Source organism: Dryas octopetala, chromosome 6, assembly GCF_963921425.1.
Source record: "Dryas octopetala chromosome 6, drDryOcto1.1, whole genome shotgun sequence".
Classification (NCBI taxonomy): Eukaryota; Viridiplantae; Streptophyta; class Magnoliopsida; order Rosales; family Rosaceae; genus Dryas; species Dryas octopetala.
In genome coordinates, this window is record NC_141371.1 from 4,889,809 (window position 1) to 4,913,455 (window position 23,647).

The 23,647-nt window shown below is 36.7% G+C and overlaps 3 protein-coding genes and 1 pseudogene across 5 annotated transcripts in view; 1 reads left to right on the plus strand and 3 right to left on the minus strand.

Annotated features, from left to right (window-relative positions):
* LOC147281438 (PHD finger protein ALFIN-LIKE 1-like) overlaps positions 1 to 1,495 on the minus strand; it is a 2,773-nt pseudogene extending 1,278 nt beyond the window's left edge. Inside the window, exons 1-3 of the transcript XR_015122808.1 lie at positions 1,181 to 1,495; positions 1,050 to 1,082; positions 443 to 665 (exon numbers count right to left, since the gene is read on the minus strand). The product of XR_015122808.1 is annotated as a PHD finger protein ALFIN-LIKE 1-like (transcript). The remainder of the gene's footprint in view (positions 1 to 442; positions 666 to 1,049; positions 1,083 to 1,180) is intronic.
* Positions 1,496 to 2,309: 814 nt separating this feature from the next.
* On the minus strand, positions 2,310 to 5,854 carry LOC147281439 (DNAJ heat shock family protein). 2 transcript variants are annotated; one of them, XM_086246837.1, is made up of 4 exons: positions 5,527 to 5,854; positions 4,995 to 5,422; positions 3,067 to 3,542; positions 2,310 to 2,520 (listed from the first exon to the last, which is right to left on the minus strand). In XM_086246837.1, the coding sequence occupies exons 1-3, from the start codon at positions 5,689 to 5,691 to the stop codon at positions 3,101 to 3,103; spliced, it is 1,035 nt and encodes a 344-aa protein (XP_086102963.1). In that variant the 5' UTR covers positions 5,692 to 5,854; the 3' UTR covers positions 2,310 to 2,520; positions 3,067 to 3,100. The 2 variants fall into 2 exon arrangements, with proteins under 2 accessions (XP_086102963.1, XP_086102962.1); XM_086246836.1 differs by lacking the exon at positions 2,310 to 2,520 and having other exon boundaries at positions 2,849 to 3,542; positions 5,527 to 5,853.
* Positions 5,855 to 8,329: 2,475 nt separating this feature from the next.
* On the plus strand, positions 8,330 to 11,297 carry LOC147281440 (uncharacterized). The gene is made up of 6 exons (XM_086247544.1): positions 8,330 to 8,844; positions 9,303 to 9,431; positions 9,521 to 9,641; positions 9,743 to 9,824; positions 10,608 to 10,761; positions 10,868 to 11,297. Exons 1-6 carry the CDS (start codon positions 8,539 to 8,541, stop codon positions 11,000 to 11,002), a joined length of 927 nt encoding a protein of 308 aa, XP_086103670.1. The 5' UTR covers positions 8,330 to 8,538; the 3' UTR covers positions 11,003 to 11,297.
* A 641-nt stretch (positions 11,298 to 11,938) lies between these two features.
* ESP4 (HEAT repeat-containing protein) lies at positions 11,939 to 22,564 on the minus strand. Its single transcript, XM_086247001.1, has 27 exons — positions 21,932 to 22,564; positions 21,688 to 21,847; positions 21,499 to 21,591; positions 21,317 to 21,422; positions 21,065 to 21,233; positions 20,275 to 20,449; positions 18,963 to 19,091; positions 18,264 to 18,824; positions 17,482 to 18,093; positions 17,139 to 17,207; positions 16,292 to 16,408; positions 15,961 to 16,206; positions 15,781 to 15,828; positions 15,552 to 15,689; positions 15,289 to 15,453; positions 15,113 to 15,175; positions 14,903 to 15,010; positions 14,730 to 14,813; positions 14,602 to 14,649; positions 14,077 to 14,151; positions 13,770 to 13,865; positions 13,608 to 13,688; positions 13,458 to 13,529; positions 13,144 to 13,188; positions 12,985 to 13,068; positions 12,556 to 12,659; positions 11,939 to 12,458 (listed from the first exon to the last, which is right to left on the minus strand). The coding sequence occupies exons 1-27, from the start codon at positions 22,162 to 22,164 to the stop codon at positions 12,326 to 12,328; spliced, it is 4,014 nt and encodes a 1,337-aa protein (XP_086103127.1). The 5' UTR covers positions 22,165 to 22,564; the 3' UTR covers positions 11,939 to 12,325.
* Positions 22,565 to 23,647: the final 1,083 nt, after the last annotated feature.

The following is a 23,647-nucleotide window of genomic DNA, read 5'->3' on the forward strand; positions in this document are numbered from 1 at the left end:
CATGTCCACAATAAAGTTCTGCTATGAAAAACAAGGGCAGACATCAAAAAGCTGAGCCACAAAATAATTCTCTTTGGTGGCTTTGTGCAAATTGCAGAAAAGAGTCAAGTGCTCAAAAGTCTTCAATAACCATAACGTACATTTGTAGCTTCATTGAAGTTTGATATATATTCAAGGGGAAAGAAGAACTGACAAGTAAACTAAAAATCTCTATCAGGCAATCTATGATTTCAATATTTCACTATCAATGGAGATGACTAGCAATTTAAGCAATTTCTCCACTCATGTTGGTATTCCGCATTAGATTTTAAATGAAACAGAATACAGAAACCAATCCCACCAAGCATCTAAACATCTTAAACATATACATCAACAACATAGAATTAGGAATACTACCCGTTATCTACCACATACATGCGGCTACAACAAAAATCCAGTATACCTCTCATTGCGGTTGAGACGTGCTCCAAAATAGAAGGCCACAGAAAGCAGCCAAGAATCACTGTGAACGGCAACCAGGGAAAGCCAGTCCTTGCGGTTCATGCCATCTCTCGCAAAATTGATCCCAAGTGCTGGCTCAGGAAGCTCCGGTGGGACTTCTTCTGCCGGAAGTGTCACTTCCCAGCTTTCATTCGGATGCCCATACAGACACAAATTCTCCTTATCTAAACCAACAGGAGGAAAAAGAAAACCAGAAAAACCATGAGTTGTGACTTAAACAGTTAAACGAACTTATGGGTTTAATTTGAACTCCCACTACAGTAAAATTTTTTATTTAACTAAGGTCCAAGGGAGTTTCACTTGTACCAACTAATCCATTTAAACAGAAAAATTGAGATTCAACAGAACCCAAACAACAGAAAATGAACAAACTCCATTCAGTGTCTGGGACACATATACAAATTGTTTTCCGAGAATACATACAAATATAATTGACCAAAAAAATTACTATAAATTCGAAAGCTTGAGCCTTTCTGGGAAAAAATACAACTAAAAATTAGAAATGGAGAAAATGAAAAGGAGAAGTCTGATCTACAATTGGGCATTACCTGGATCACAGAGTCCGTAGAATTCATCGACATCTGCTAGGAAACAAAGACACTCCAAAGTCAGAGACTTTCAGAAAAAAAAAAAATAAAAAAAATCGAGAGAGAGAGAGTGAGAGAGAGATTGGAGTTACCGTAAGTTAAAGCACGGACAACGGAGGTTCTTCGAGCACCGTAATCTTTGAAGATCTCCTCCACGGTTCGCGGACTCGAGGCCATTTCCATGGGATCTAAACGGTGCGTTTCGGAATCGGGGTTTACTGTTAGGGATTGAGTCTATTGGGCGAGTTCGAATTGCAGAGAGGGAAGAAGGGTGAGAGCATGAGGACAGATCGAACAGACTGAGAGATGCATGTAAACGTGGAGAAGAGAGAGAAACAGAGACAGCGTTTAGGTCGTTGGTACTTGATAAAGCCACTCCCTACTCTCCCAGGATGAGAGTCTCTCAGTACTAAATAGTAATTTACTTTACTAAGGAGTAAGGACTAAGGTTGTAAAGGTGTGTACATAGCAATTACTACTATTAGCAGAAAGTGTAACTTTCTTTCTCAATTTCACAGAGAGGCCCCTATACTTATTGTAATTTGTCAGTTGATCCCAGGTTCCTTCGGTTTTTCTTTTTGGACGGTTTCTACTGCTTTAGGAACGTTATGTTTACATCAAATACTAGTTAACTATAATCTCATATACTTAAGTTCACGGCTTCAATCTCAATTCAAGCTGTTAACCTACAATTTTAAGTGTAGCAATTGCAATTTGCTTAAGCTCGTTTTTCAATTTTGATCCAAATTTAAGGTCCCTATAGTTCAATTTTTTTTGTTCTATATGAAAAGAAGAAATTAGAATTCAAACCTCTCCAACATTATAAAGAAAAATATAACTACATTAATAGTTAGTTAGTGGTTTTTTTATTATTATTATTAATAGGGAGAAAACATGCAACTCTTGGTCTTGAGATGAGTCTCAAATTATGTATATTTAACTACAAACCACAACCTTTAAGCAATAAATCATACCCTATTTTGCCTCAAATATCAATATTTGATTTGATTATTTAACCCGCTTACTTTATGTTTTCATGCTAACCAACGTTCTCCTTTCTCATCTAAAGTAATATGATAATATAAAGAGGAAATTGAATAGATGAGTTTTCATGTGAGACCAGAAACCGTCATTAAAAAGATGAGTTTTTATTTCATTAGATCTAATAATATGAGTTTTTATTTAATAGATTGTTAATCTGACATAAGACACCAGATCGGTGTAAATTGTCTCGCCAACCAAAAAAAACACAGAACGAGCTAGAACGAGCTCCAGAATCGAGTTTTAAATTAGAAACAAACGAAACGACCATTACTCAGCGCAACAAAGCTCCTCTCCTGACAACCTTAAAATTCGGTGTTGTATGCCAGGTCCTCGCATTCACTCACTCCATCAACTTCTTGTTCATCCACCCATCGATTTTGACAACACACTGTAAATGGATGAGGATTATTTGAGGACAAGACACCGTAAAAGCAAATGTAAATTTCGCTTCTTGCACTTCCAAATAAAAAATTTATAATTTTATTGCACTAACATGATGGAATGCATAAACACCAATGACCAATAATATTGCTTCCATCCATCACAAATAATGGGCGACACCAATTTACTCGTACACAAGGAACACAACCCGCCTACACGTACACGAACACAACCCGCCTACACATACAGTACAGAGACTGGTGGAGGAAGAAGTAAAAGGAGGGGAAGAAGAAGATGGGAATAAGGAGGCATTAGGGAGGGGCGAAGATACCATAGAGAGATCAACAAATAGTTTACAAATTACTTGGCTAAAGAATTTTTGTCTATCCAGAACTTGTACATAGTCAAGAAAGGATTGGGACAAAAAAAAAAGGAATATGGAAATCAACATAACCTCCTAGTCAATTGTTCTGATCAAACCCTCAAATTCCACAAGGCATGAAAACTTCCTTCTCAGCATAAATACTAGCAAAGAAAACAAATGCAAGCTTACACAAGTGTGGTAGTGGTAGGGAGAGCAACCGCCTTTATGAAGATGTTAATAACCGTTTGATGCCAGTTTTCTGCTCTGAGGTGAGCTTGGTAGGGAACTTTATGTTAAACTTGATTCTCAAGTTCCCCCTTTTCAAAGGTTCCTTTGGGATGGGCATCCCCTCCCCTTTAACCACTTCTTCATAGGTAGGGCTGATGATGGAATTGATGGGGACTGTCAGATTTCTCCCATCGAGGGTTGTCAGCTGCGCCGTGTGACCTGTCAGAGCTTCCGCAAGAGGTATCTTCTGAGTGATAATAAGATCATTCCCATCCCTCTTGAAAAGACTATGAGGCTTCTCATCAATGATAAAGACAAGGTCTGCTGGTATGACACCTCGTTGTTCGTTCCCCTTCTCTGGAAAAGTAATTTTTGTGCCTTTCTTCCAACCAGGCTTGATCTCAATTGTTAGAATTTCCTCCACTGTGGTTGGTCTCCTGTACAGGAAAGGAAAAGAAAAAAAGAATAATAAATAGCATATGAACATATCCTTTTCCTTTTAATTTTCTAGGCAAGTAAATGGATCCAAAAACTAACAATTCCACAAATACCATATGTACATGTGCTCCCTCCCAGGCTCCAAACCATAGACAATAATGGTAACAGTAGGATTGTCTATGGCTTGGAGCCTGGGAGGGCACATGTACATACATCATCTGTGGGCAGTGTTGGGTAAATCATGAAATTTTGGTAATTCCAGTGACAAAGTGTCTTTGGGATTAAGGAGGGAGCGCAATTTGATACCAATCATGGTGGATATGTAAAAAATATGATTATGGTTAAATACATGTTCTGGTTGGCAGGAGGTATATTACCATAATCGAATACATTGTCATGGCAGAGAGGAACTCCTTCAGGACATATTGTGACTTTAGTGAATAATAATCTCTTGTCACTAGAAATGCTATTTATCTTCCAGGTGTGGAATTGTCAGTTTTTTGATCCATTTAATCGTCATCAGCTTGGGCAATCATGGTAAACTATCTTACAAGGCTATCATCGCTCGACAAGAAACATCTACATAAATCTCCTATTTTGCCAGCACAACCTAACACCATTTATTATTATCTTTACAGCCATCTTAAAGATATATTTCCTAGTAGAAATTATGTAGTTTTCTAGTTATCCTAATATGTGGGATGAAACCAAGAATAACTTATCTACACTAGTATAATTCAGATACGTTCAGCACAAATGCTAAAGAAGAACGATATATAACTAGATTTAGTGCATTTTGTTGCACCATTAACTCATTTAAATTATGAGATAAATAAAAAAAGACACAAATCTTGATCAGTATTCACCTCTTGCAACCAACCATACATACAGATATTTTACTCAATTTATCAACAAGAACTTTCTCACTCAAAAAAAATGATATTTTTAAATCAAATGAGGACAGAACTCGTGTCTGAAAATAGACACAGATCAAGATAAGAACATCAAGTACTCAGGTCAGCAGTCACATTATACTTCACATACATAATTACAAGGTACAATGCAATGCCAAAGCATCAAGGAAGAACACAAATGAACAAATATCTAAAATCTAAATTCTAAATGCAACTGAAAAAAAATGTCACATTTATCTGTGCAACTCTGAATCATGTGCAACAATATAGCCACCAGGTATCACTCACATTAGCATGAACAGTAAGGACAGCCATTTGATTGTTCAAAACCTCACATGCAATGGCATTGAAAAGACTGACAAATTATGCCAACAAAGGAGAGAACTGGAACTTCATCAAAAACCCATTATGCAACCAAACCATCTAATCAAATCAAAAGCCTAATGAGTTAAAACAAAATGACCCAAGAAGCAAATGCATACAAAACAGGGGATCAAAAAAATTAAACAAAAATACTTATGAAAAACAAAGGCTTACCCACTAGCATCGGGTACATCCCTAGAAATCTTCATCTTTTTGGTGGTGCCCTTATACAAGTCCTCCAAAGTACAAGGCAATGTCCTCTCTATCGGCGCAGCTTTCCTGGGCACATTCCCAGAGCCCTCCCCTCCGCCTCTAAACGACGCGAATATGTCTTCCCCAAACATGCTCCTCTGAAACGCGGACGCTCCCGCCCGAGACCCGCCCGCCCGCGACGCGGCCATGTCGGGCATCCCTCCGAAACCCGAAAACCCGAAAATCTCCGAGAATATGTCGTCTGGACTCCTGGTATTGAACCTGAACATCGTCGGACCGCCCTCCTGCCCGGCCGAGGACCAGGACGAATCGGGCGGTGGGGCTCCTCCCTTCAAACCCTCCTCCCCGTACTGATCATACACTGCTCGCTTTTGGGGATCACTCAAAACCTGTTCAATTTCATTGAAAAAAAAAACAATTAAATTGAGAATAAATCTGGGTTTGAAAATTTGGGGATTTGTAATTGGAAAAACGGAAATGGGAAATTGATTACATCGTAAGCTTCGGAGATTTGCTTGAATTTGGCCTCGGCTGCTTTCTTGTTGTTAGGGTTTTTATCGGGGTGCCACTTCATAGCGAGCTTGCGATACGCTTTCTTCAAGTCATCGTCTTTGGCACTTCGTTCTACTTGAAGAATCTTATAGTAATCGACGCCCATGCCTTCTCTGTCTCTCTCTGTGTCTCTGTGTCTCTGTGTCTCGGTCTATCTTTCTGTGCCTGTTAGAAAGAAAGGCTTGGATTCCTGTACGTATAAGACGCCGCGTTTTGGCGAAACCTGAGTTCCTTCTTCTGGCCGGAGTTGCTACAAAGGGAATGGAGGTGGTGTGAGTGACGAGTTATCAGCAACCATGGATTATATAAGTGGGCCATCTAGGCCCAGTTCATTAGTCCATATAATGATACACTACCCGGCCCAATTTTGAGAATCGAATTGTTTTTTAGGAAGATAAGAATGAAATTGGTACGTGGCTCGTGAGTAATTTAATGTGAAATTTGTCAAGGACCATATAACACTTCGACAATTAATACGAATAATTTACTAATTGTTCCAAATCTATATTATTTTATTATTTTAAAAATCTTTATTATTGTACTGGTTGGATTTTCATGCAACCACCTACATTCAAGTAGCATATTCAACGTGATGAGCTCAATCATTTTATTTTATCAGAATGGTGAGCTCAATCATATTGATGGAACAGAAAAGAATACGGCTTTATGGAACTTCGAACTGTAGTGGTATAACATTTTATATGTATAAATAGATTAGATGTGATCAAAATCATTATCTATCCTAATTCTAAAATCCTTTTATCAATAAATTAGTGTACAACCATCCTAACCTCTAAAACACCTATTGTTAAAATGTAACAATAAAGTAACATTTGTAATCTCACTTTACCAAAAAAAGAAAAAAAAAACATTTATAACCTCTAGGTCGCATACTTAACTTAGGCTTGTGTTATTTCAGTTTTTATTTGGGGTAGGTTGGGCTTGTGTTAATTTCAGTTTTTTATTTTTATTTTTTGTAAAACTTTTATTTGGTATATAAAACTTATATTTGTCCAAAGTGTAGTGAAATATGTCTGCAGTGACAGTTTCAGTTCACAGTTTTAGTTTGCAATTTCAATTTGGCGCTTGCTAAAGCTATTTGGGTGAGTTGGACTTGTGTTAGTTTTAGTTTTTTATTTGGGTTTTATGTTTTGTCTTGGCCCACAAATGACGAAGGTGGTTCACTAGGGACACGCTTGATATTTTTTATTTTTGCTATGTTGTGTTTTGTTCTTTTGCTGGTGTCCCTATTTTGGGTCTTCTAAAAGGTTACTTGTAAGTTAAGTTTATGTGTTAGGGTGATTTTAGTTAAGTTTTTAGTTTGTCAGTACCTTGAAGTTAATACACTCTTCTTTTATCCTATAATTCTTTATATAATATTAAGTGTACCACATTTTATAACTAAAATGTGTATTATCTATGTGATAAAGATGACACCCACTATACACATGTGAGTTTTTTTTTTTTTTTTTAAGTATTAAATCTATGATATAAAAAAAGGAGACTTAGAGTACATTTCATTTTATGAGTTTTTCTTAGACTAAAATCGGTAGTGATTTATGGTTTTTAATTAAATCATTTTATTTTTCTTCTTTGACAGCTTTATGTTAGGTTTTAACATGTAGCCTCTACAAAAACTCATTCTACACCCTAGGAGGAGAAATACCCTTCAAATCGGGAGAAAACTTTATTATAAATTAAAAATATTTTCTTATAAATTAAAATGACTTTATTATAAATTAAAATGATTTTCTTATAAATTTTAAAACACCTCTGGTCTCCATCCAAAAACTATTTTTCTAAAGCACCCAAGCATAATTATTGTTATAAAAAATATGATACATGTGACATTACTCATATCTCTCAACAAAAAATAAATAAATAATTTCACAACACTCTCGACATATAGCACAAAGCGTCTATGCTCATTACATAAGATTTTGAGAAAAGGTTTTTTTATTTTTCTGAAAAATGCTACCTATCTTTTCTTCACAGTCTATGTGGCACATTTTATCTACAACATATCTTTTCATTAAAAATGAAGTAAATTACTCTAAAATTTATTTTACAGCTCTTAATGATAAACAAACACACTTAAAAAGTTGGAATAATGAATAGGTCCACCTTGTACAAATAAAGCACACGTTATGTTCTGTTCCATATTTCTAGTGCCGAGCACTTGGTGGGTTATTTTTTTTAAATGGAAAAATTGGCATTGTCACACAGTGACAATTTATAGGATATTTTTACAATTTAAATAATTACTGTCGTACAGTAACAGTGATTGCCACTATCAGTCAATGGCAATTTCAAGTGCATAGTGATTTTCCGAGCACTCGGCTTATTAAAGTGGACGAGTCAGTCACTGTATTTTTACATGTAGACCGGTCAATCATGATATTTTTCATTTTAGACTTTTAAAAAACAAAAAACTCTTAAAAATATAAGAGTATGATAAAGCGCAATTTAAGAATACATATCTAAATTCAGAAAAATAATTCGATTAAAGAGCGTTTTATTCTATACATACTCAATTACTCACCAAGTAATGAACTAAAGATTGAAAAGAACAAAAAAAAGAAAGAAAAAGAAAACCTCTAACAAAGTAATAGGAATCACCAAATACCCAATACGTTCAAGCCACGCCAATATTTAGCTGCGAAACCACGCTACGTCCGACACATTAGATAATTCCCCATAAAATAGCAAACAAATAAATAAATAAAGAAAACGATACTAAGCAGCCATTGTTGTCGAGGAACCGAGATACCCAAAAAGCCCACCACCACCACGGCACCACCACCAGACCACCCACCATAACTCCACGATTTTTCACAATCATCTTCTTCACAACACAAACACACACAGACCCAGCAACCCTCATTGCCTTTCTAAGCTCGTATTCAATTCAGTCTTCGATTATTTGGCGGTGGTGGATCGGTCGGTGTGGGCTATGATGGGCCAGGCGACCACCGAAGTGTACGTGCCGAGGACACTGCAAGTATGGCGAGCTCTGATGAACTGGTTGGGCTTCTTCTTCCACACAATCCTTCAGATCCTGAGAGGCACGCCTTGCGTTGCTCACCTGCTGTCGTACGTTGGCCTCAACCATCCGCACCCTCTTCTCGCTTCTTCTTCTTCTCCTCCTTCTTTCAATCCCTTGCCCGTCTCTGAACTCCCTCTAAACGACTTGCCTTCCTCTGCCCACGTCTGCCTTGAAAACGGCGTTGTAGAAGATCGACCCGTTGAAAAGCTCACTGTGCGTTTACTTGTCTCCTAGTTTAATGTTGTAGTTACTAGTTGTTTACTATTACAATATTTTAGTTGCCCTTTTCTTTTTTTGGGTAATTGAGCTGAATTTGATGGTCGGATTCAGTTAATTATGTGGAAAAATGATCTGGGTCATTTGCAAAATTAGTACTTTTTGTTTTCGTCCAAGTGAATTTGATCACCATGATGTTGTTTGCACGAAATGGATTCCATTTATTTAATTAAGATAAAATTTAGGAGCTTTTTTTAGCATTGTTAGCATCTTGTGAACTGGGTAAATGAGCTTTTGAATTTGTTAGTTGTCAGTGATTTTGATAATTTCATCGATGATTGTTGAAGCTGAAACTTATGCTTGGCGAAAAAATCGATTTCACTCACTTCAATGATATGAACATGCTAGTTTGTCAGAGTGATGAGTTTTAATTATTTGTGAATTTTGTAATGTAGGTAGTTCTTGACTTGGATGAGACTCTGGTATGTGCATATGATACATCTAGCTTGCCTTCTTGTGTTCGTCTTCAAGCAACGGAAGCTGGGTTGAAGTGGTTTGTGATAGAATGTGTATCTTCAGACAAGGTCAGTAGACCTCTCTTTCTCTGTCTCTGCAACTTTTATGCTCAATTTGCCTAATAGTGCGTTTAATACGATAATTCTTTGGGTTGAAGGAGTGTGATGATAAACCAAAGATCAATTATGTGACAGTGTTTGAACGTCCTGGTTTGCGAGAGTTCTTAAAACGGATTTGTGAGTTTGCTGATATTGTACTATTTACGGCTGGTCTTGAAGGTTTGTTGTTTTCCAAGTTTCACAATCTCTATTTATATTTTTTTTTTCTATTTTTCCCTGATATTTTACTTATTTTTTTTATTCACTCTGGCACCGTACAGGTTATGCTAGACCACTTGTTGACAGAATCGATGAGGATAATCAATTTAAGCTTCGTCTTTATCGGCCTTCTACAGTTACCACGTAAGTCCAGTGATTGCCCTTTGGATGGGAACCCTTCATGTGAGCTTGCAATTTGATAATAAGTTCCAATTGTGTGATATAGTGATGTATCACACACACATACACACAAATACATATGAAGATACATAAATAGGGAATTATCAATTATGTAAAAATTTTGTGTTTTTTGCACTTAGAAAATCACTAAGTGCTGTCACAATTTCAGCTTGATACTTGTTCATTCTCTATGGATGCATCTTATCCTTTTTATCAGTGCTGTTGTGCATATTCATCAACTTCTAGTGAGTGCTTTTTGGGCCTTTTTCGAATTTTATTTGAGTGCTGAACATTATGATCACAATATATCTCACCTAGCAGTAGGTGCTGAATATGGTAAGAACATATGTTTTTCCGGTTGATCTCATACCCCACCACTGGAATGGTATACCATCTTTGATTAATACCGGCAGACTTGCATATTTTTACACCAATGCCCCTGCCTTTTGAAACGTCTCCATATTTCATCTTGTTACCTCTTCGGAGCTGTTGATGTAGAGAAGCGTCTACTTTTTCCTGACCAAAAAAACATATTGTTATTTCTGAAGATGCATATAGAGAATCCTGATTGCTATGTTGCTTCTTATCTCAAAGTTGTCAACAATGTGAGCAAACACTCTCTGCAGTTTTGTCCACAAGTCTATACAATAGATTTGATTATAGTGCGTGTGTGCAAATGCAATGTTGAGAATTTAAATTTTGGACTTTGATTATCATGGCTCAAGTCTGAAGTTGTGTAAACCACAGGGAATATCGGGAACATGTGAAAGATCTATCTTGTCTATCAAAAGATCTATCTCGAATTGTTATTGTTGACAACAACCCATTTAGTTTTCTGCTGCAACCGTTGAATGGAGTTCCATGTGTTCCGTTTTCTGCTGGACAGCCATACGATGATCAGGTAATTTGTTTATTGTCATATCAAGGAAAGAGTAGAATAATTATATGAAAATATGCTCTGATTATAATCCTTCTTTGCATTTCATTCTGTGATGTGGATCATGTAGCTTTTGGAGGTCCTGCTTCCACTCCTCAAGCACCTCTCCCTGCAAAAAGATGTGAGGCCTGTGCTTCATGAGAAATTCCACATGCCTGAATGGTTTCAAATGCATGGAATTCCTGCTTCTAGTTATACAGTATGATGTTAACTAGGGGATGGCTACAATTTGTCTTGAGGCACCTGACCAGATACATGTTGTGTGGAAGCATTTCTCCAGATTTTTTTCCCTGTATATTAAAATTCCTGCAAATGTGCCAGCCATAAAATGCAAAATTTTATGGGATTACCGGTAATGGTAACAGCGTTGATTGGAGATATATTTAGAATGCAAGTCCCATGTAGAATTAACTCTGATTCTTTTGTAATTAACCTATATTCCGATAGGATGTAATGAATTTGTAATGTTCTGAGAATTTTTATTGTTAAGATTTCGTTTCTATTTTCTGGCAAGGAATGAAGAATTGGCACATTGTAGTCTCTATTAAATACAATCTATCCGCTTTGATACTTTTTTGGTGATGAGAACAATGTTCACAATTCACTTCTTCATCGGGTACAAGGCTTTGAAGAAAGCATTGAATACAAGTTCACACGCTGACCATAACTGAGACGGCATTAGTTTAACTAAGAGTCATAGGTCTATCTTCAGGAAAAAAAATTTGTATGTGATGGTCATATCACTACATGCATATGGGATCCGCCTTTATATGATGGAACTCACAAAGGAGGTCACATATGACTATCACGGTGTCACATGGAAAAATTTCTCATTTAAGAGACTTTTAAGTAATCTAGTACCTATCAATGCAAGCAGAATTGTCATGCGAGTAAGAATAAGTACATTAGGAATAGCTCACACTACTACAACCGCAAGGTTCATTAACAACCTAAAAAAATAAAAATGTAAGAACCTATTGGAATGACACAGACATCCAACTAAAAGTACATGAATAGTGTACTAAAAACAGTATTACTTCCTGATAATCAAAAAGAAAAAAAAAACAATTAATTCCACTTACAAAGCTTGATCATATGGTACAAGTGTACAACAGCCTAATGTTGCCTACTGAAATGTATCTTATTGTAAAAATGTAAGAACCTTCTGGAATGACATAAACATCCAACTAAAAGTACATGAATAGTGTACTTAAAACAATATTACTTCCTTATAATAAAAAAGAAAAAAGAAACAATTAATTCCACTTACAAAGCTTGATCATATGGTACAACAGCCTACTGTTGCCTACTGAAATGTATCTTATTGTGAATATTTCAAGAATGCAGTAATTCTATAATACATGGCGATCTGGTCAGTTTTTGCCATTTTACAAGATATAACAAACATGATAGCCTTGCCTTGCCTCCCATCGGAGAGTGAATAGATTGTAACAAAGTAGCCCATACTTTGGGAGGTCAGCTGATGACAGTAGTCCCAGATATCAAACTTGAAGTGCTAAACCGCATTTCAACAAGCACTAGATGATTCTTTCGATTTCTCTGTGACTGCCTCCTTATCTGAGTTGCTTGCATCTCCGGCCTGAGCCTGACTTGTTTGTGCCAGAGAATCTGAAACGATTCCCAAAACTACCAGAATAGACCTAAAAAGAAATCCAAATCAAGTTCCCAAAATCAGTGAGCCCTCCTCCACTAAGAGATCTTTAAAGTCAAATCAGAACAGTGAGATTTTTCACTCACCTTGGAAGTGAAGATCGGATGTCCGGTTGGCTAGCATGAGCAACCAAGGGTTCTTTCAGAGCGGCAGTTCTCTTCAAAGCATTTTCTAGCTGTAATGGAGGTAGCTGAAAGAGAATTATATATACATATGTATACATACACACATCAGAACTCGTAATGATATGAAGAACAACAGTTTCTTCTAATGTCCAAATCTACATTCTAAGATTATTATTTTTATTTTTAAAACACATTAATATTTCCCTCAATTAAACAAAAAGGTCAATGAGTAAAAAAAATAAAGCAGAACTACAATAATCTAATTTGAATTCGTTTTTATTTTTTCCCTTCAAAAGATCCCCAAAGCAAAATCAGATGCAAAAGAGGCCATAACCTCAAAAAAGAGGAAAAATCTTCAAAGATTTGGACAACTTTTTCAGGAAAAATCACCTGAAGCAACACGCCAAATGACTGAGGCTTTGTCAAGAATGCACACTTCAAGAATCCCACCCACAACTTTGGGTATTTCCATATCTGCAACAGTTCATAAATTGCATAAATAAATTATGAATAATAAACAAGCAACAAGCTCAGGATACCGAAAGTTACCTGCTTGCTCACAAGTCGAGAGAGGATCTCCATTATGAAATCCACCTATGACAAACAAATTATGCATAAACAAATTATTTTCGGCAGCATATGCTGTGATCTAAAATTGTGCGTTGCAATCCTCCCTGGGTATGATGATGTCCAAGGCCTCTAGGTGTGATTCCAACAATCCTACTAGTGTGATGCTAGATATTTCTTATTTCTAACAATTTAAAGCAATCATAAATATCATATTAAACAAACAGTAGCATTCCCACATGTTTCCCATCTTGTCTCGCATTAGTTTAAAGAGAAGACACTTCTTAATATCTTACCAGTGCAGGAAAAGCACCTATGGCTTGCAATACTGTACGCATGAACAGCAAAGGAAGGGGAATCTGCTCAACCTGCAAGTAAGAAGTTTGGTCATCTTTAAGTTCTGCTTGAAAGCAGTGGTAACAACTAAGGTTCCTAGTATTACAAACCAATTGATTCAAAACTTTAGCAAGAACTTGTTGGGTGAAAATCTGCCGCTGCTCAAAGCAGGCGTTGCATGCATCTGTGACCTGCTCATAGAAAAACATTATTCAGCCATTCATAGTGCCACTCAGAAAGGTATCCAATCAAGAAAACAAAAGGAGACATGCCTTCTTTAATGGAATTCCATCTCTGTCAGGATCAATCCCATGAACAGCAATCAAGACTTCAGCTGGAGCGAGAAGAGGACCAGAATGGGATGATCCCTGTTTAAGGATGATTTAGGATCACGCAAAGAATAAGAGATGCACTTTAGAAGCATATTAAAACTGAATTTCATTTATGAACTTTTCTAAGCAGTTCGAAGTGTTTTGACTAAAATAAGAGTTAAGTGTATTTTATCTCGACCAGGTGCACAAAGTCTCATATCTGTAGAGATACATAAATGGGCACAAAAAATGGAAAGAAGAAAGATACCTGTAGTATGCGAGTGAGTGCTGCTTGGAACTTATCCAGTGGAAGATTCACAAGTTGGGGAAAGATAAGCATAACCTAACAAAGACAGGCTTATCAAATCATTAACAACAAAGGAAAAGATTGTCAACTGAAAAATTAAAATCAATATAAAGCAAGTATAAAGACCGACGGTAAGTTACTAAGAGCTGGAAAAATTGTATTCTCATCTTGATTGGGGTGTAATTTTCAGCATTATTTTTTAGGCATAGAAGGGCACCTTTGTCCATCTCTTCCTATACGTTATTCTTTTTTCTAATAAAATTGCATGTGTCTCTTATGAAAAAAGATGCATTCGGAATCAAATGTAAGTTATTAAAAATTATTCACCATCCAGAATATACCTAGAATATTGGAAAAAAGCATAGGTTTATATAGCTCAGCCATACACAAATGTTATAGAAGAAAGATATGTAACAAGTACCAAAACACACACACGCATGAACACACATGGGAGATGCAACTATGGAAAAGTGAAGGGGAAAGAACCTCGTCTTTTGGTAGAAAGGGTAATATCGGAATAAGAATCTCTACATCCTGTAATCATTCACAACCAGCCATATATTAGCTAATAGCTTCAGTTCTTTTCAACTGTCATAGAAAACTGTATAATGTACCTTCAGTTTTGAATCATATAATTTCCTAACAGTGAATGTCAGTTCTTGAGAGGGAACTGTTCCATCTGTCAGTGTATGCAAAACCTGATGCAATTAACCAGGGGAGAGATAAAAGCTGTTAATTATTATTCTTGGATAGCTTTGATAAAACTAAAATGCTGACAATTGAAAACCTGCATCAGGAGGTTCTCGCTTCCAGTTGGAGGATCTGAAATAATTTGAAGAAGATCTGGTGACGAGCCCATAGTGCGTACAAGTATTGGAATATGGAGATGAACTGCCTGCACTGCACATACAACTGATAAGAAGAAAAACCTCATGTGGCAGAAATTGCAAGCACTATGCTAATTTATACATCAATGTTCAGTTTAGAATAACTAAACCTGCTTAACCGCCTTTGATGCGCTTCCATAAACGACAAATATTTGGCGAAAAAGGGAGTGCTTCTGTCAATCAAATTACACAAAATCATGTTAACTACAATAAATAAATGATTGAAGAGAAATTCATGAATGGACATTAAAAGTAATTAAGTTTTTGATAATAAGAATTGTTTAACCTTTGTGCACAGAGCAAAATACAATGACAAACACCGCTGGGCCTCAGCAATTGAAAGGGATGACACACTTTGAGAATTGCATGATTGATGAGTATCGGAGGAGATATCTTTACTGTTGCCACTCGCCGATGGAGGTTCATTTGAATGTTTTTCCGAATCAGAATCCTATGGAAAAAGAAATTAGATGTTAACTCTCCATTTAAAGTGAATAATACAAAAAATAATTGAATGAAACCCCATATTAGCAATGCAAAAATTAGAACCTTCTGTGGTTCAGTTTTTGATCCTTCAGCATCTGTTCTTTCAGTTGCATCACCACTTTTAACAGAACGCAACATTTCAATTGCAAAATCTTCTATTCGCCAAGCAATGGATGACAAAGGATAAAGCTTGTTTGCAACCTATTAGATTAAACAACCAAGAAAGGAAACAAAGTTAGAACGAAATGGCTAATTCATCACCCTAATATTAGGGAAAGTTGAGGAAAAATACCAGACGTATAGCCTTCATGCGCACTTCCTCCAGATGATGAACTGCACTCTTTCAGAGGAAAAAGAGAAAAACAAAGTCAGATGAAATACCGGGGGGGGGGGGGGGGGGGGATTGTTTAAGGAGATGCAGTATGCAAGGAATGTCAGAAACAGGCGTAATGTAGAGGTAAACAGAAGGTACCTGTAAAGCAATTTTTAAGCATGCATCTCGAAAAGGAGGCCTCAGCAGAATAAGGCTCCACACAGTACTGAGACCTTGAGTCACTCTATCCCCACCTTGTATTTCCTTCTCAGTTTTGTCACAGCTTCCAGGTGAACATATTCCCTCCAATAATTTCAAAACTGAATTTGGTAAATATGGAACCTCACCAAGCAATCTACTTAACGACTTGTCTGACGGTGGACAAGAATCTCTAAGTGCTTCTACCTGCATTGACATTAAACATGATAAAAAATTCTCCAACATTTATCTTGCAAAAGCACAGGGAATGCATATAGAGACAAGAACACACCACAGAAGAAAGAAACATTTCATATACAGAAGTAGCAGTTGTAGAAGAAAAGAAATCATTTTCCGCTTCTGCCTCTCCAAACAACCTGTATAGGACCCGCAATGTCAACTCGTGCCCCTGAAAATATCCAACAGTCACTGTCAGCTAGTATATATATGTTAGACAAACAAAAGAACACATAATTAACGCCTACCATCCTTTTTATTAACTACCAATAATTGTTACAGCATATTAAGATAAGTGTTTGCATCAGAAACACATTGACTATTATCTGAAAACATGAGATAATTTTTGCACTGACAGTGTCTTGTACAGGTATAAGTATGTAGTTCCCAAAATTCTAAACCCAAGAAAGAAGAACAACATAACTTAAATGGCAGCTCTCCACTACATATCAGAGTACCATACATCCCTTTAACTTTAACTGTTACCACTTATAAAACTAGTTACCTATATGAAGCATGCGGACAAAAGGAAGGAATAAAATTATTCCCACAGTATATGCAACCAAAAGCAATATCTGAGGACTAAAAACTCTACTACTTAAAACAAATAGAAATTTGTTTAAGCTTTCCTAATACAAATCATCTTCTACAGAGAAACTGTATGCAATGATCACAGATATAACCATCCATTGAATCCAAAAGACCAAAAAAGAGTTCTGAATTGTAGTAAACCAAAAGAGCAATCTTGCAATTATCAAATTAACCTAGTACAGATTGACCCAAAAAAATTAACCTAGTACAGATACATAAGAATTACAACCGAACTGTATTCATAAAATCAATGAAACCCATACAAAAGAAGAAACCAGTAGCAACAAATAGAACTTAAAATATTCACTTACCTCATTATTCGTATAATCTGCCAAGATATGCTTCTGCAGCAGTTTCCATGGGTCTAACTCCAAGGGGAACTACAAAAATAAGTAGAAAACACAGCATTAAAGAAATCCTTACATAAATTATTACAATGACAGCACACAGTTAGCTTATCTAAGAAAGGCCTAATTTCGCCCCCTCCCCCCACCCCAAAATGAGAGACAAAAGAAAAAACTAACAAATTCCTAATAATTAAAAATAAACAAATATCTGAGCAACAATGACAAACTAAACATTCAAACAAGGCACTGCAAAGCCAGAGAAGAACACAATTTCTAATAGCCATCTTTAAGAAGCTAGAATTACTACCTCAACTCCTAAATTTACAAGGAGAGAGCATCTTATTTGTGAACCTCCAGCAACTTCTATTTGCTTATATGCCTCGATGATGTGCGTAAAAGCCAATTTCTGCAAACAATCCTTCTCTTCATCAGCAAGGATGACAACCGGCGCCGACATCTTGGGCAGGACAACATGATGGGACAACCCAACTGAAGTTGCTGTTGAAGAGACCAGACTGTTGGCATCTGCAACAGCTGCTCTTGGGCTAAGCTCCTCAGACCTATCTGTTGACAATGATGGAAGTATATTAGGTAGCGACCTTTGACCCAAACTGGTAACTTGCTCTTGACTGGCGTCTTCTACATCCATAAAGGTTAATGAGGATGCAACAATGGGTTCTGAAAATCCACTATTACAAGCAGAAGAATCCAGCCCAGGTATTTCACTCTCAAGATATTCCACACCATGGGCATCAGACAGAATAGCAGGGGAACCCTTCTCCATTTTAGATGAAAATAATTCAGAAGAAGCTGGCAAACCAGCAGGCAACATAGCAGTTTCAGCTCCATAATCCATGCCAGTACATACAACAGAACTATCAGCTACAGCTGCTACCAGTTCTTCCTCCCCTTCGGGTTTCTGCAATTACCATAAACATTAAATTTAAGTATATCAAACCTTCTCAGAAAAAAAAAAAATAGAGAAAGAAAAAGAGGGTGGAGTGAAACCATTGGAATTTAATGTTACTAAAGACAAAAGAAATAAGGGGAAAAAATGGTGAAAAAAAAAATTATAATAGAAAGCTGTACCAGTATATCATCGGACACTGACTGATGAGCATCTAGAAGTGCAGCTATTGGAGGGAAAGTACTTGTAAGTGTGAGAACATCAGCAATAAATGATGCTGGATATTTTACTCGAGAATCACCACCATGTATGCCCATGTTCATCAGAGATTCATCACCTCCATCAGCTCCAGGAAGATTGGGAGGAAGGTTGCACATATTAGCAATCACTACCTCCGCCAACAAGTCAGCAGAGATACTTGAGATAAGAATTTCTAAAGAACCAACAGCTTTTTCACCTTGAGCAACCAATGCGCCAAACATAGCAACAAGTTGCTGCACGGGTCCACTATCGCCATCTCCTCTGGAAGTGGTAGTTCCACTTGAAGAAGTGTCATCTTGAGACACAGAAATATTCCTATCTAATTCTTTAGCTGATTCCTCTGAGATACTAGATGTTGATTTGACACGCTTTCCAGACACATCTTCATCCTCAGCAAGATCACTACTGTCCAGAGCTCCAAATCGTTTCCTCCCAAAATTACTTTGCACAGCATTAGATGTTTTAATTGAAGGTTTCTCTTCCTGCAAAACATTAAGATCGTGCTCAAGAAGCTCCAACAAACAAGTACGCCAATGTGCCCTTTTGCATGAGTATCAATTTTATATGTGCATCCCTACAGATCTAATATGATAAAAAGAGAAACAAAGGTGAATAAATACCTCAGTAACTGGAGAATCATCTTGGCCCTCCTCCAGACTTCCATTAATCTTGCAAACTTGATGAATGGCTTGCTCTACCAACCCTCCAGCCTTTATCTTTCTCAAGGCCCCAACTAAACGATCCCGCCACTGCAAAAGGCAAACTCCATTATTTAAAATAAAGTAAGCACATGAAGAAGAAATAATCTATACATTAAAAGTGAAAAGACATCTATTTGCTATTTCAATAGATAATGAGAATAACGAAACTATTCAACAAAAAAACATTAATTTTTTCAAAGGTGAAGACAGGCGAGGCGTTTTACTAGCCTTGAGACATAAGCCTTTTGGGACTAGAATTTTCATAATAAAAATATATAAAAACTCCTACAAGTGGACTTTTGGTTATATTCTTTCAATTTTCTCCAAAGGAGGTGTATCAGGTGATTCCTTTGGGTTGGACATCTTTTAGGTAGTCACTACCATTGGGTCATTGCTAGACTAAAATAAGATGTTGAATCATCAAAAGAATGGAAATGATGTGAAGTTTTTTTCCTTTCTTTTTTTTTTTTTTTAAATATTGAAAATAGAATGCAGCAACAATTCCAAGCAATCTTACATAAAGCTAAAATATTATAAAACTATAGTCCTTGTTATACACTGTTAAATTAGGGCTAATTGATCATTGCATATGGTCACCCATGTGTCAAGTCCTGACACGGCACTGTAAAAGAATAAAAAAATAAAATCCTTACACAACATTTTTACCACCTCATCTTTGTTTCATTACTGAAACTCTAGAACACCCAGACTCTATCTATCTCTCTTGCAGATAAGAAAGCCCACCCCACACTTTGATAAGACCTACAACCCAGTCAAAAATTAAAAATGAATAGTTGGAGGAGCAGATGGAAATTACAAGGAAAAGAAAGGAGGGGAGTGCACAACTTAGGGTTTGATAGACATAGCTGTTTTTTCCAAGAATTAGAAACAAGAAGAAAATCTTACCATATGTATAAATACCAATGCATGGGGTGTTTCTATTAACCACTATAGGACATGTACTCAATGACATTCCAACTAGATTATAATATTACTCAGGACAGACACAATTTTACTTTCTGCAGAAGGTCTCTTTAATCATAACAACATGGTTACATACTGAAAGTGACAGCATCTAAAATTTGTCAAAGCAACATTCATTTATAAAACAAAGCAATTATTCATTAACCTTAACTCACTATCAAATCACACCATAGGTATGTCATGATTCATGAGCATATACTCGGCAAAGTCTACAATATTTAGTATAGTATGGTATTAAACAAAATACCGGTGCAGCACCCTGGTGTGTACATTTTAAGCAGGTGAGGAAGGCATTCTTTAAGGCATGGTGTGCCCCGGAAACATGTACCCCATTAATGACAGCACTTGAGGGATCAAATCCAAGCAATACAGGCAAAATGCGACCATAGAATGCAGGCCTCTTCTTTGCAATTGCTGAAAGACTGGCAAGAAATATTATAGAGAATAAAGAATAAGAAACAAAATTGCAGTAACAAAACTATTAGAAATAGCAGATACAAACTACAACAATTATGCATCAAATAGATAAGGAATCTTTTTTTTTTTTCAAAGTAAAGAAAAATCTCTTAAACATCCAGAGATCATACAGGTAATCGAGTATGACATTAGAAGATGATGTTACTAAAAATCCCAAGACTTACAGTTCATATGTAGGGTATGTTAATAAATTTTTTTTCCTTAACAACCCTGGTGACTAGGGGGTGGAAATGAATGGAAAAGTCCCTTAAAACATATGCTTCCTCCTATTATTGAGAGGCGGTGTTTGAAAGCTGAGAGCATTTATACAACTTTTGCTTTTTTTTTTTTTGGCCATGATACAACTTTTGCTTTTGTTATAGAGAACTCCCTCACTGGAGATGGTTTACACATTTCATAAAACCATCACAACTTCGAAACCAGTTTCCAATTACAGAGGCTGGGCATCCATCCCTTTTCAGCATTTAAATTTAGAAATTGAATGGCTTCACTGAGTAATGCATGATATTAACAGTTTAAGAAAATTAAAGAAAAAGCATGACCAAAGAAAGCCAAAATACCTATTAATAAGTACAACGATCACCAAGTTGCCAAGAGATTTCACAGTTGGGAATCTGAGTTGATCAAGCAATAAACCCAGACTTTGACTAGCCTCAATTGACAAATCTCCAACATTGAGTAGAGGATGACCGCCACGAAGCCAAGATATATTAAATTCCACAAAGATTCCTACAAAGCAGAGAATCATCCTTTATAAGAAAAAACAAGTGATCTAAGTTCCGAGCCTGAAGGACAGAATCAAATTGAATTACCTTCATGAGCAGGGGGCTCGGGGGAGCCATTAGGATCAGGAGTGTAAAGAAGAATGACAGCTTCGACAAATTTCAGCGCTAGCAACCTTACCCCACCACTTCCCGGCTTGTAAAAGCAAGGCACAACGAATTAGACCAAAACGAAAATCCATCCATAAACCATTAAAAGAATTATTGCTTACCTGAAAAGCTATCGAGTATATTTCCTCCTTCAATTTTAGCATCCATGCCCACGATGACTCAAGCGAACTGTCCAACTCACTAGAATGTAGACCCTGAAACATTAACGACGTTGACAAACCGTCATTGAATAATTAACATAAAAATACACCATCACTAAGCATTGTATATAGTTCAAGATATAAAGTTACCTGAAGTGCAATCTTTTCAAGAACGCAACGAAATAAACCAATACCACAAGTGATGGCTTGTCGAGCAACAGCTGGTGCACCATCGCTCAAGACATTAATCAACGAAGGTACAATTTCAGGTAACAATTCTACGTGCGCCAATCCAATCTCGCCGAGCATTCTACATTCAAAGAGATATTCAAAAAGCTGGAACGAAAGAAATTCAACTGGCAAATAGTACAACAAGGATTTAGAGAAAGCGCACTCGGTGGCAAATTTCCGAACCGGGCTGAACCGGTCGGACTGAAGCTCGAAGAGGCGAGGGAGGAGTTCAGAGAGCGAAGCAGGGTCTGACTGAACCGGTTGGACCAAATCTTGCTTCAATTGGCGCAAGCGGTCGAGCTTCGAGGGTATGTCGGCGGCCAAGATGGCGGAGTCCATGAGACTGGCGAGCCTTTCGTTGGGATTGGCGGTCGTCATCACCATCATGCCCACCATTGCAGAACCAAACCCTAATTTTGTTACAGTTCTTGAAACTGTAGCAAGATCATGAAATTTATACGTGCGTCGCGCATAGGGTTTGGGTTCGAGGGAGAGATTTAAAATGTGAACTGAGTGAGCGGCGAGGGAAGGAGGCTTCAGGTGTACAAACTCGCGGGGTTCGTGAAGACTGACCACTTGACCAGCAAGAGTTTGGGTGTGTTTCGAGTTTTAATCCAAATGAGCCGTTTTTACTTTTTACTTTTTACACTGAATTTTTTCGCAACCTATTATCAAAAGTTTTAAAAATTAACCCCTTTTAAAAGATAAAAATATAGGCAATGAAATTGAAATATATTAAGAATTCGATTATCTTTAGTATAAGCAATAAAATTTAAAAATTAAATCCATCATTTTAGAGAATTGAAGGAAAAACAATATTCGAAAGAAAAAAAAAAAAGAGAAAGAAAACATTTCATTCTTTACTCTAATTTGAAGGGGTGATGCTCTATGCTAAGAGTCATAGTGATTTTTTTTTAGTAGAGATCGGTGTTGTTAAGGGATAATTTTAACAAAAAGACTCAAACTATACCTTTAGTCGCAGTTGAAAATGTTACATTTATTTTATTTTAATTAAAAATTAAAAATTTTCTGTTTGACTCAATTAAGGTTTTTTGATAAAAAAAAAAATACAAATTTTGAGGAACAAAAATATCTTTTTACCAAAAAAACAATTATAAAAAAAAACAAAATGAAACAAAAAAAAAATCCACGAAACCCTCCCACCCTTCTCCTGTTAGCCTCTCCACCCCCACCTCCTCCCTTCTTCGGTCACCCTCCCCACCCCCGTCTTGCCTCTCTGAAGTCGTTTCCAGGTAGAGAACGAAAGAGAGAAAAACATAGAGGAAGAGAGAGATGCGGCGTAGGGGGAGGCCGAACTTGGGCAGCGGCAGAGGCTTCCCGTCGACCAGGCGGAAGGAGGCGTCGTCGTCGGCAGAGGCAATTGGGTGAGGGGGAAGGGGTGGGTTGGCACAAGGTGACGGGGTGGGGATGTGTCGGGCTGGATGCGGGGGAAGGGGTGTGCGGGCTGGGTTGGCGCAGGGTGGGGGGGTAGCTAGGTAGTTATTTTTTATTTTTTATTATTTTTTATAGCTTTATTTTGTATTTTTTATGATTAATTTTATTTTTTAATAATTTTTATAATAATTATTATTTTTAGATAATTTTTTATAATTAGTTTTATTTTTTGATAATTATTTTTTAGATAAAAAGACATTCTTGCCCTTCAAAATTTGTATGTTTTATCGAAAACCCTTAATTGAGCTAAATAGAAAATTTGGGATAACAAAGTGAATATCGCATCATTAACGGTTTAGTAAAAATCTTTTTACTAAAATTAGCATCCTTAACGATATAGTAAGAATCTTTTTACTAAAATTATTTCGTATTGTTAATGTGTTAGCCATGTTGTTAATGTTTTAGCCCGCTTGTTGTGTTTCTT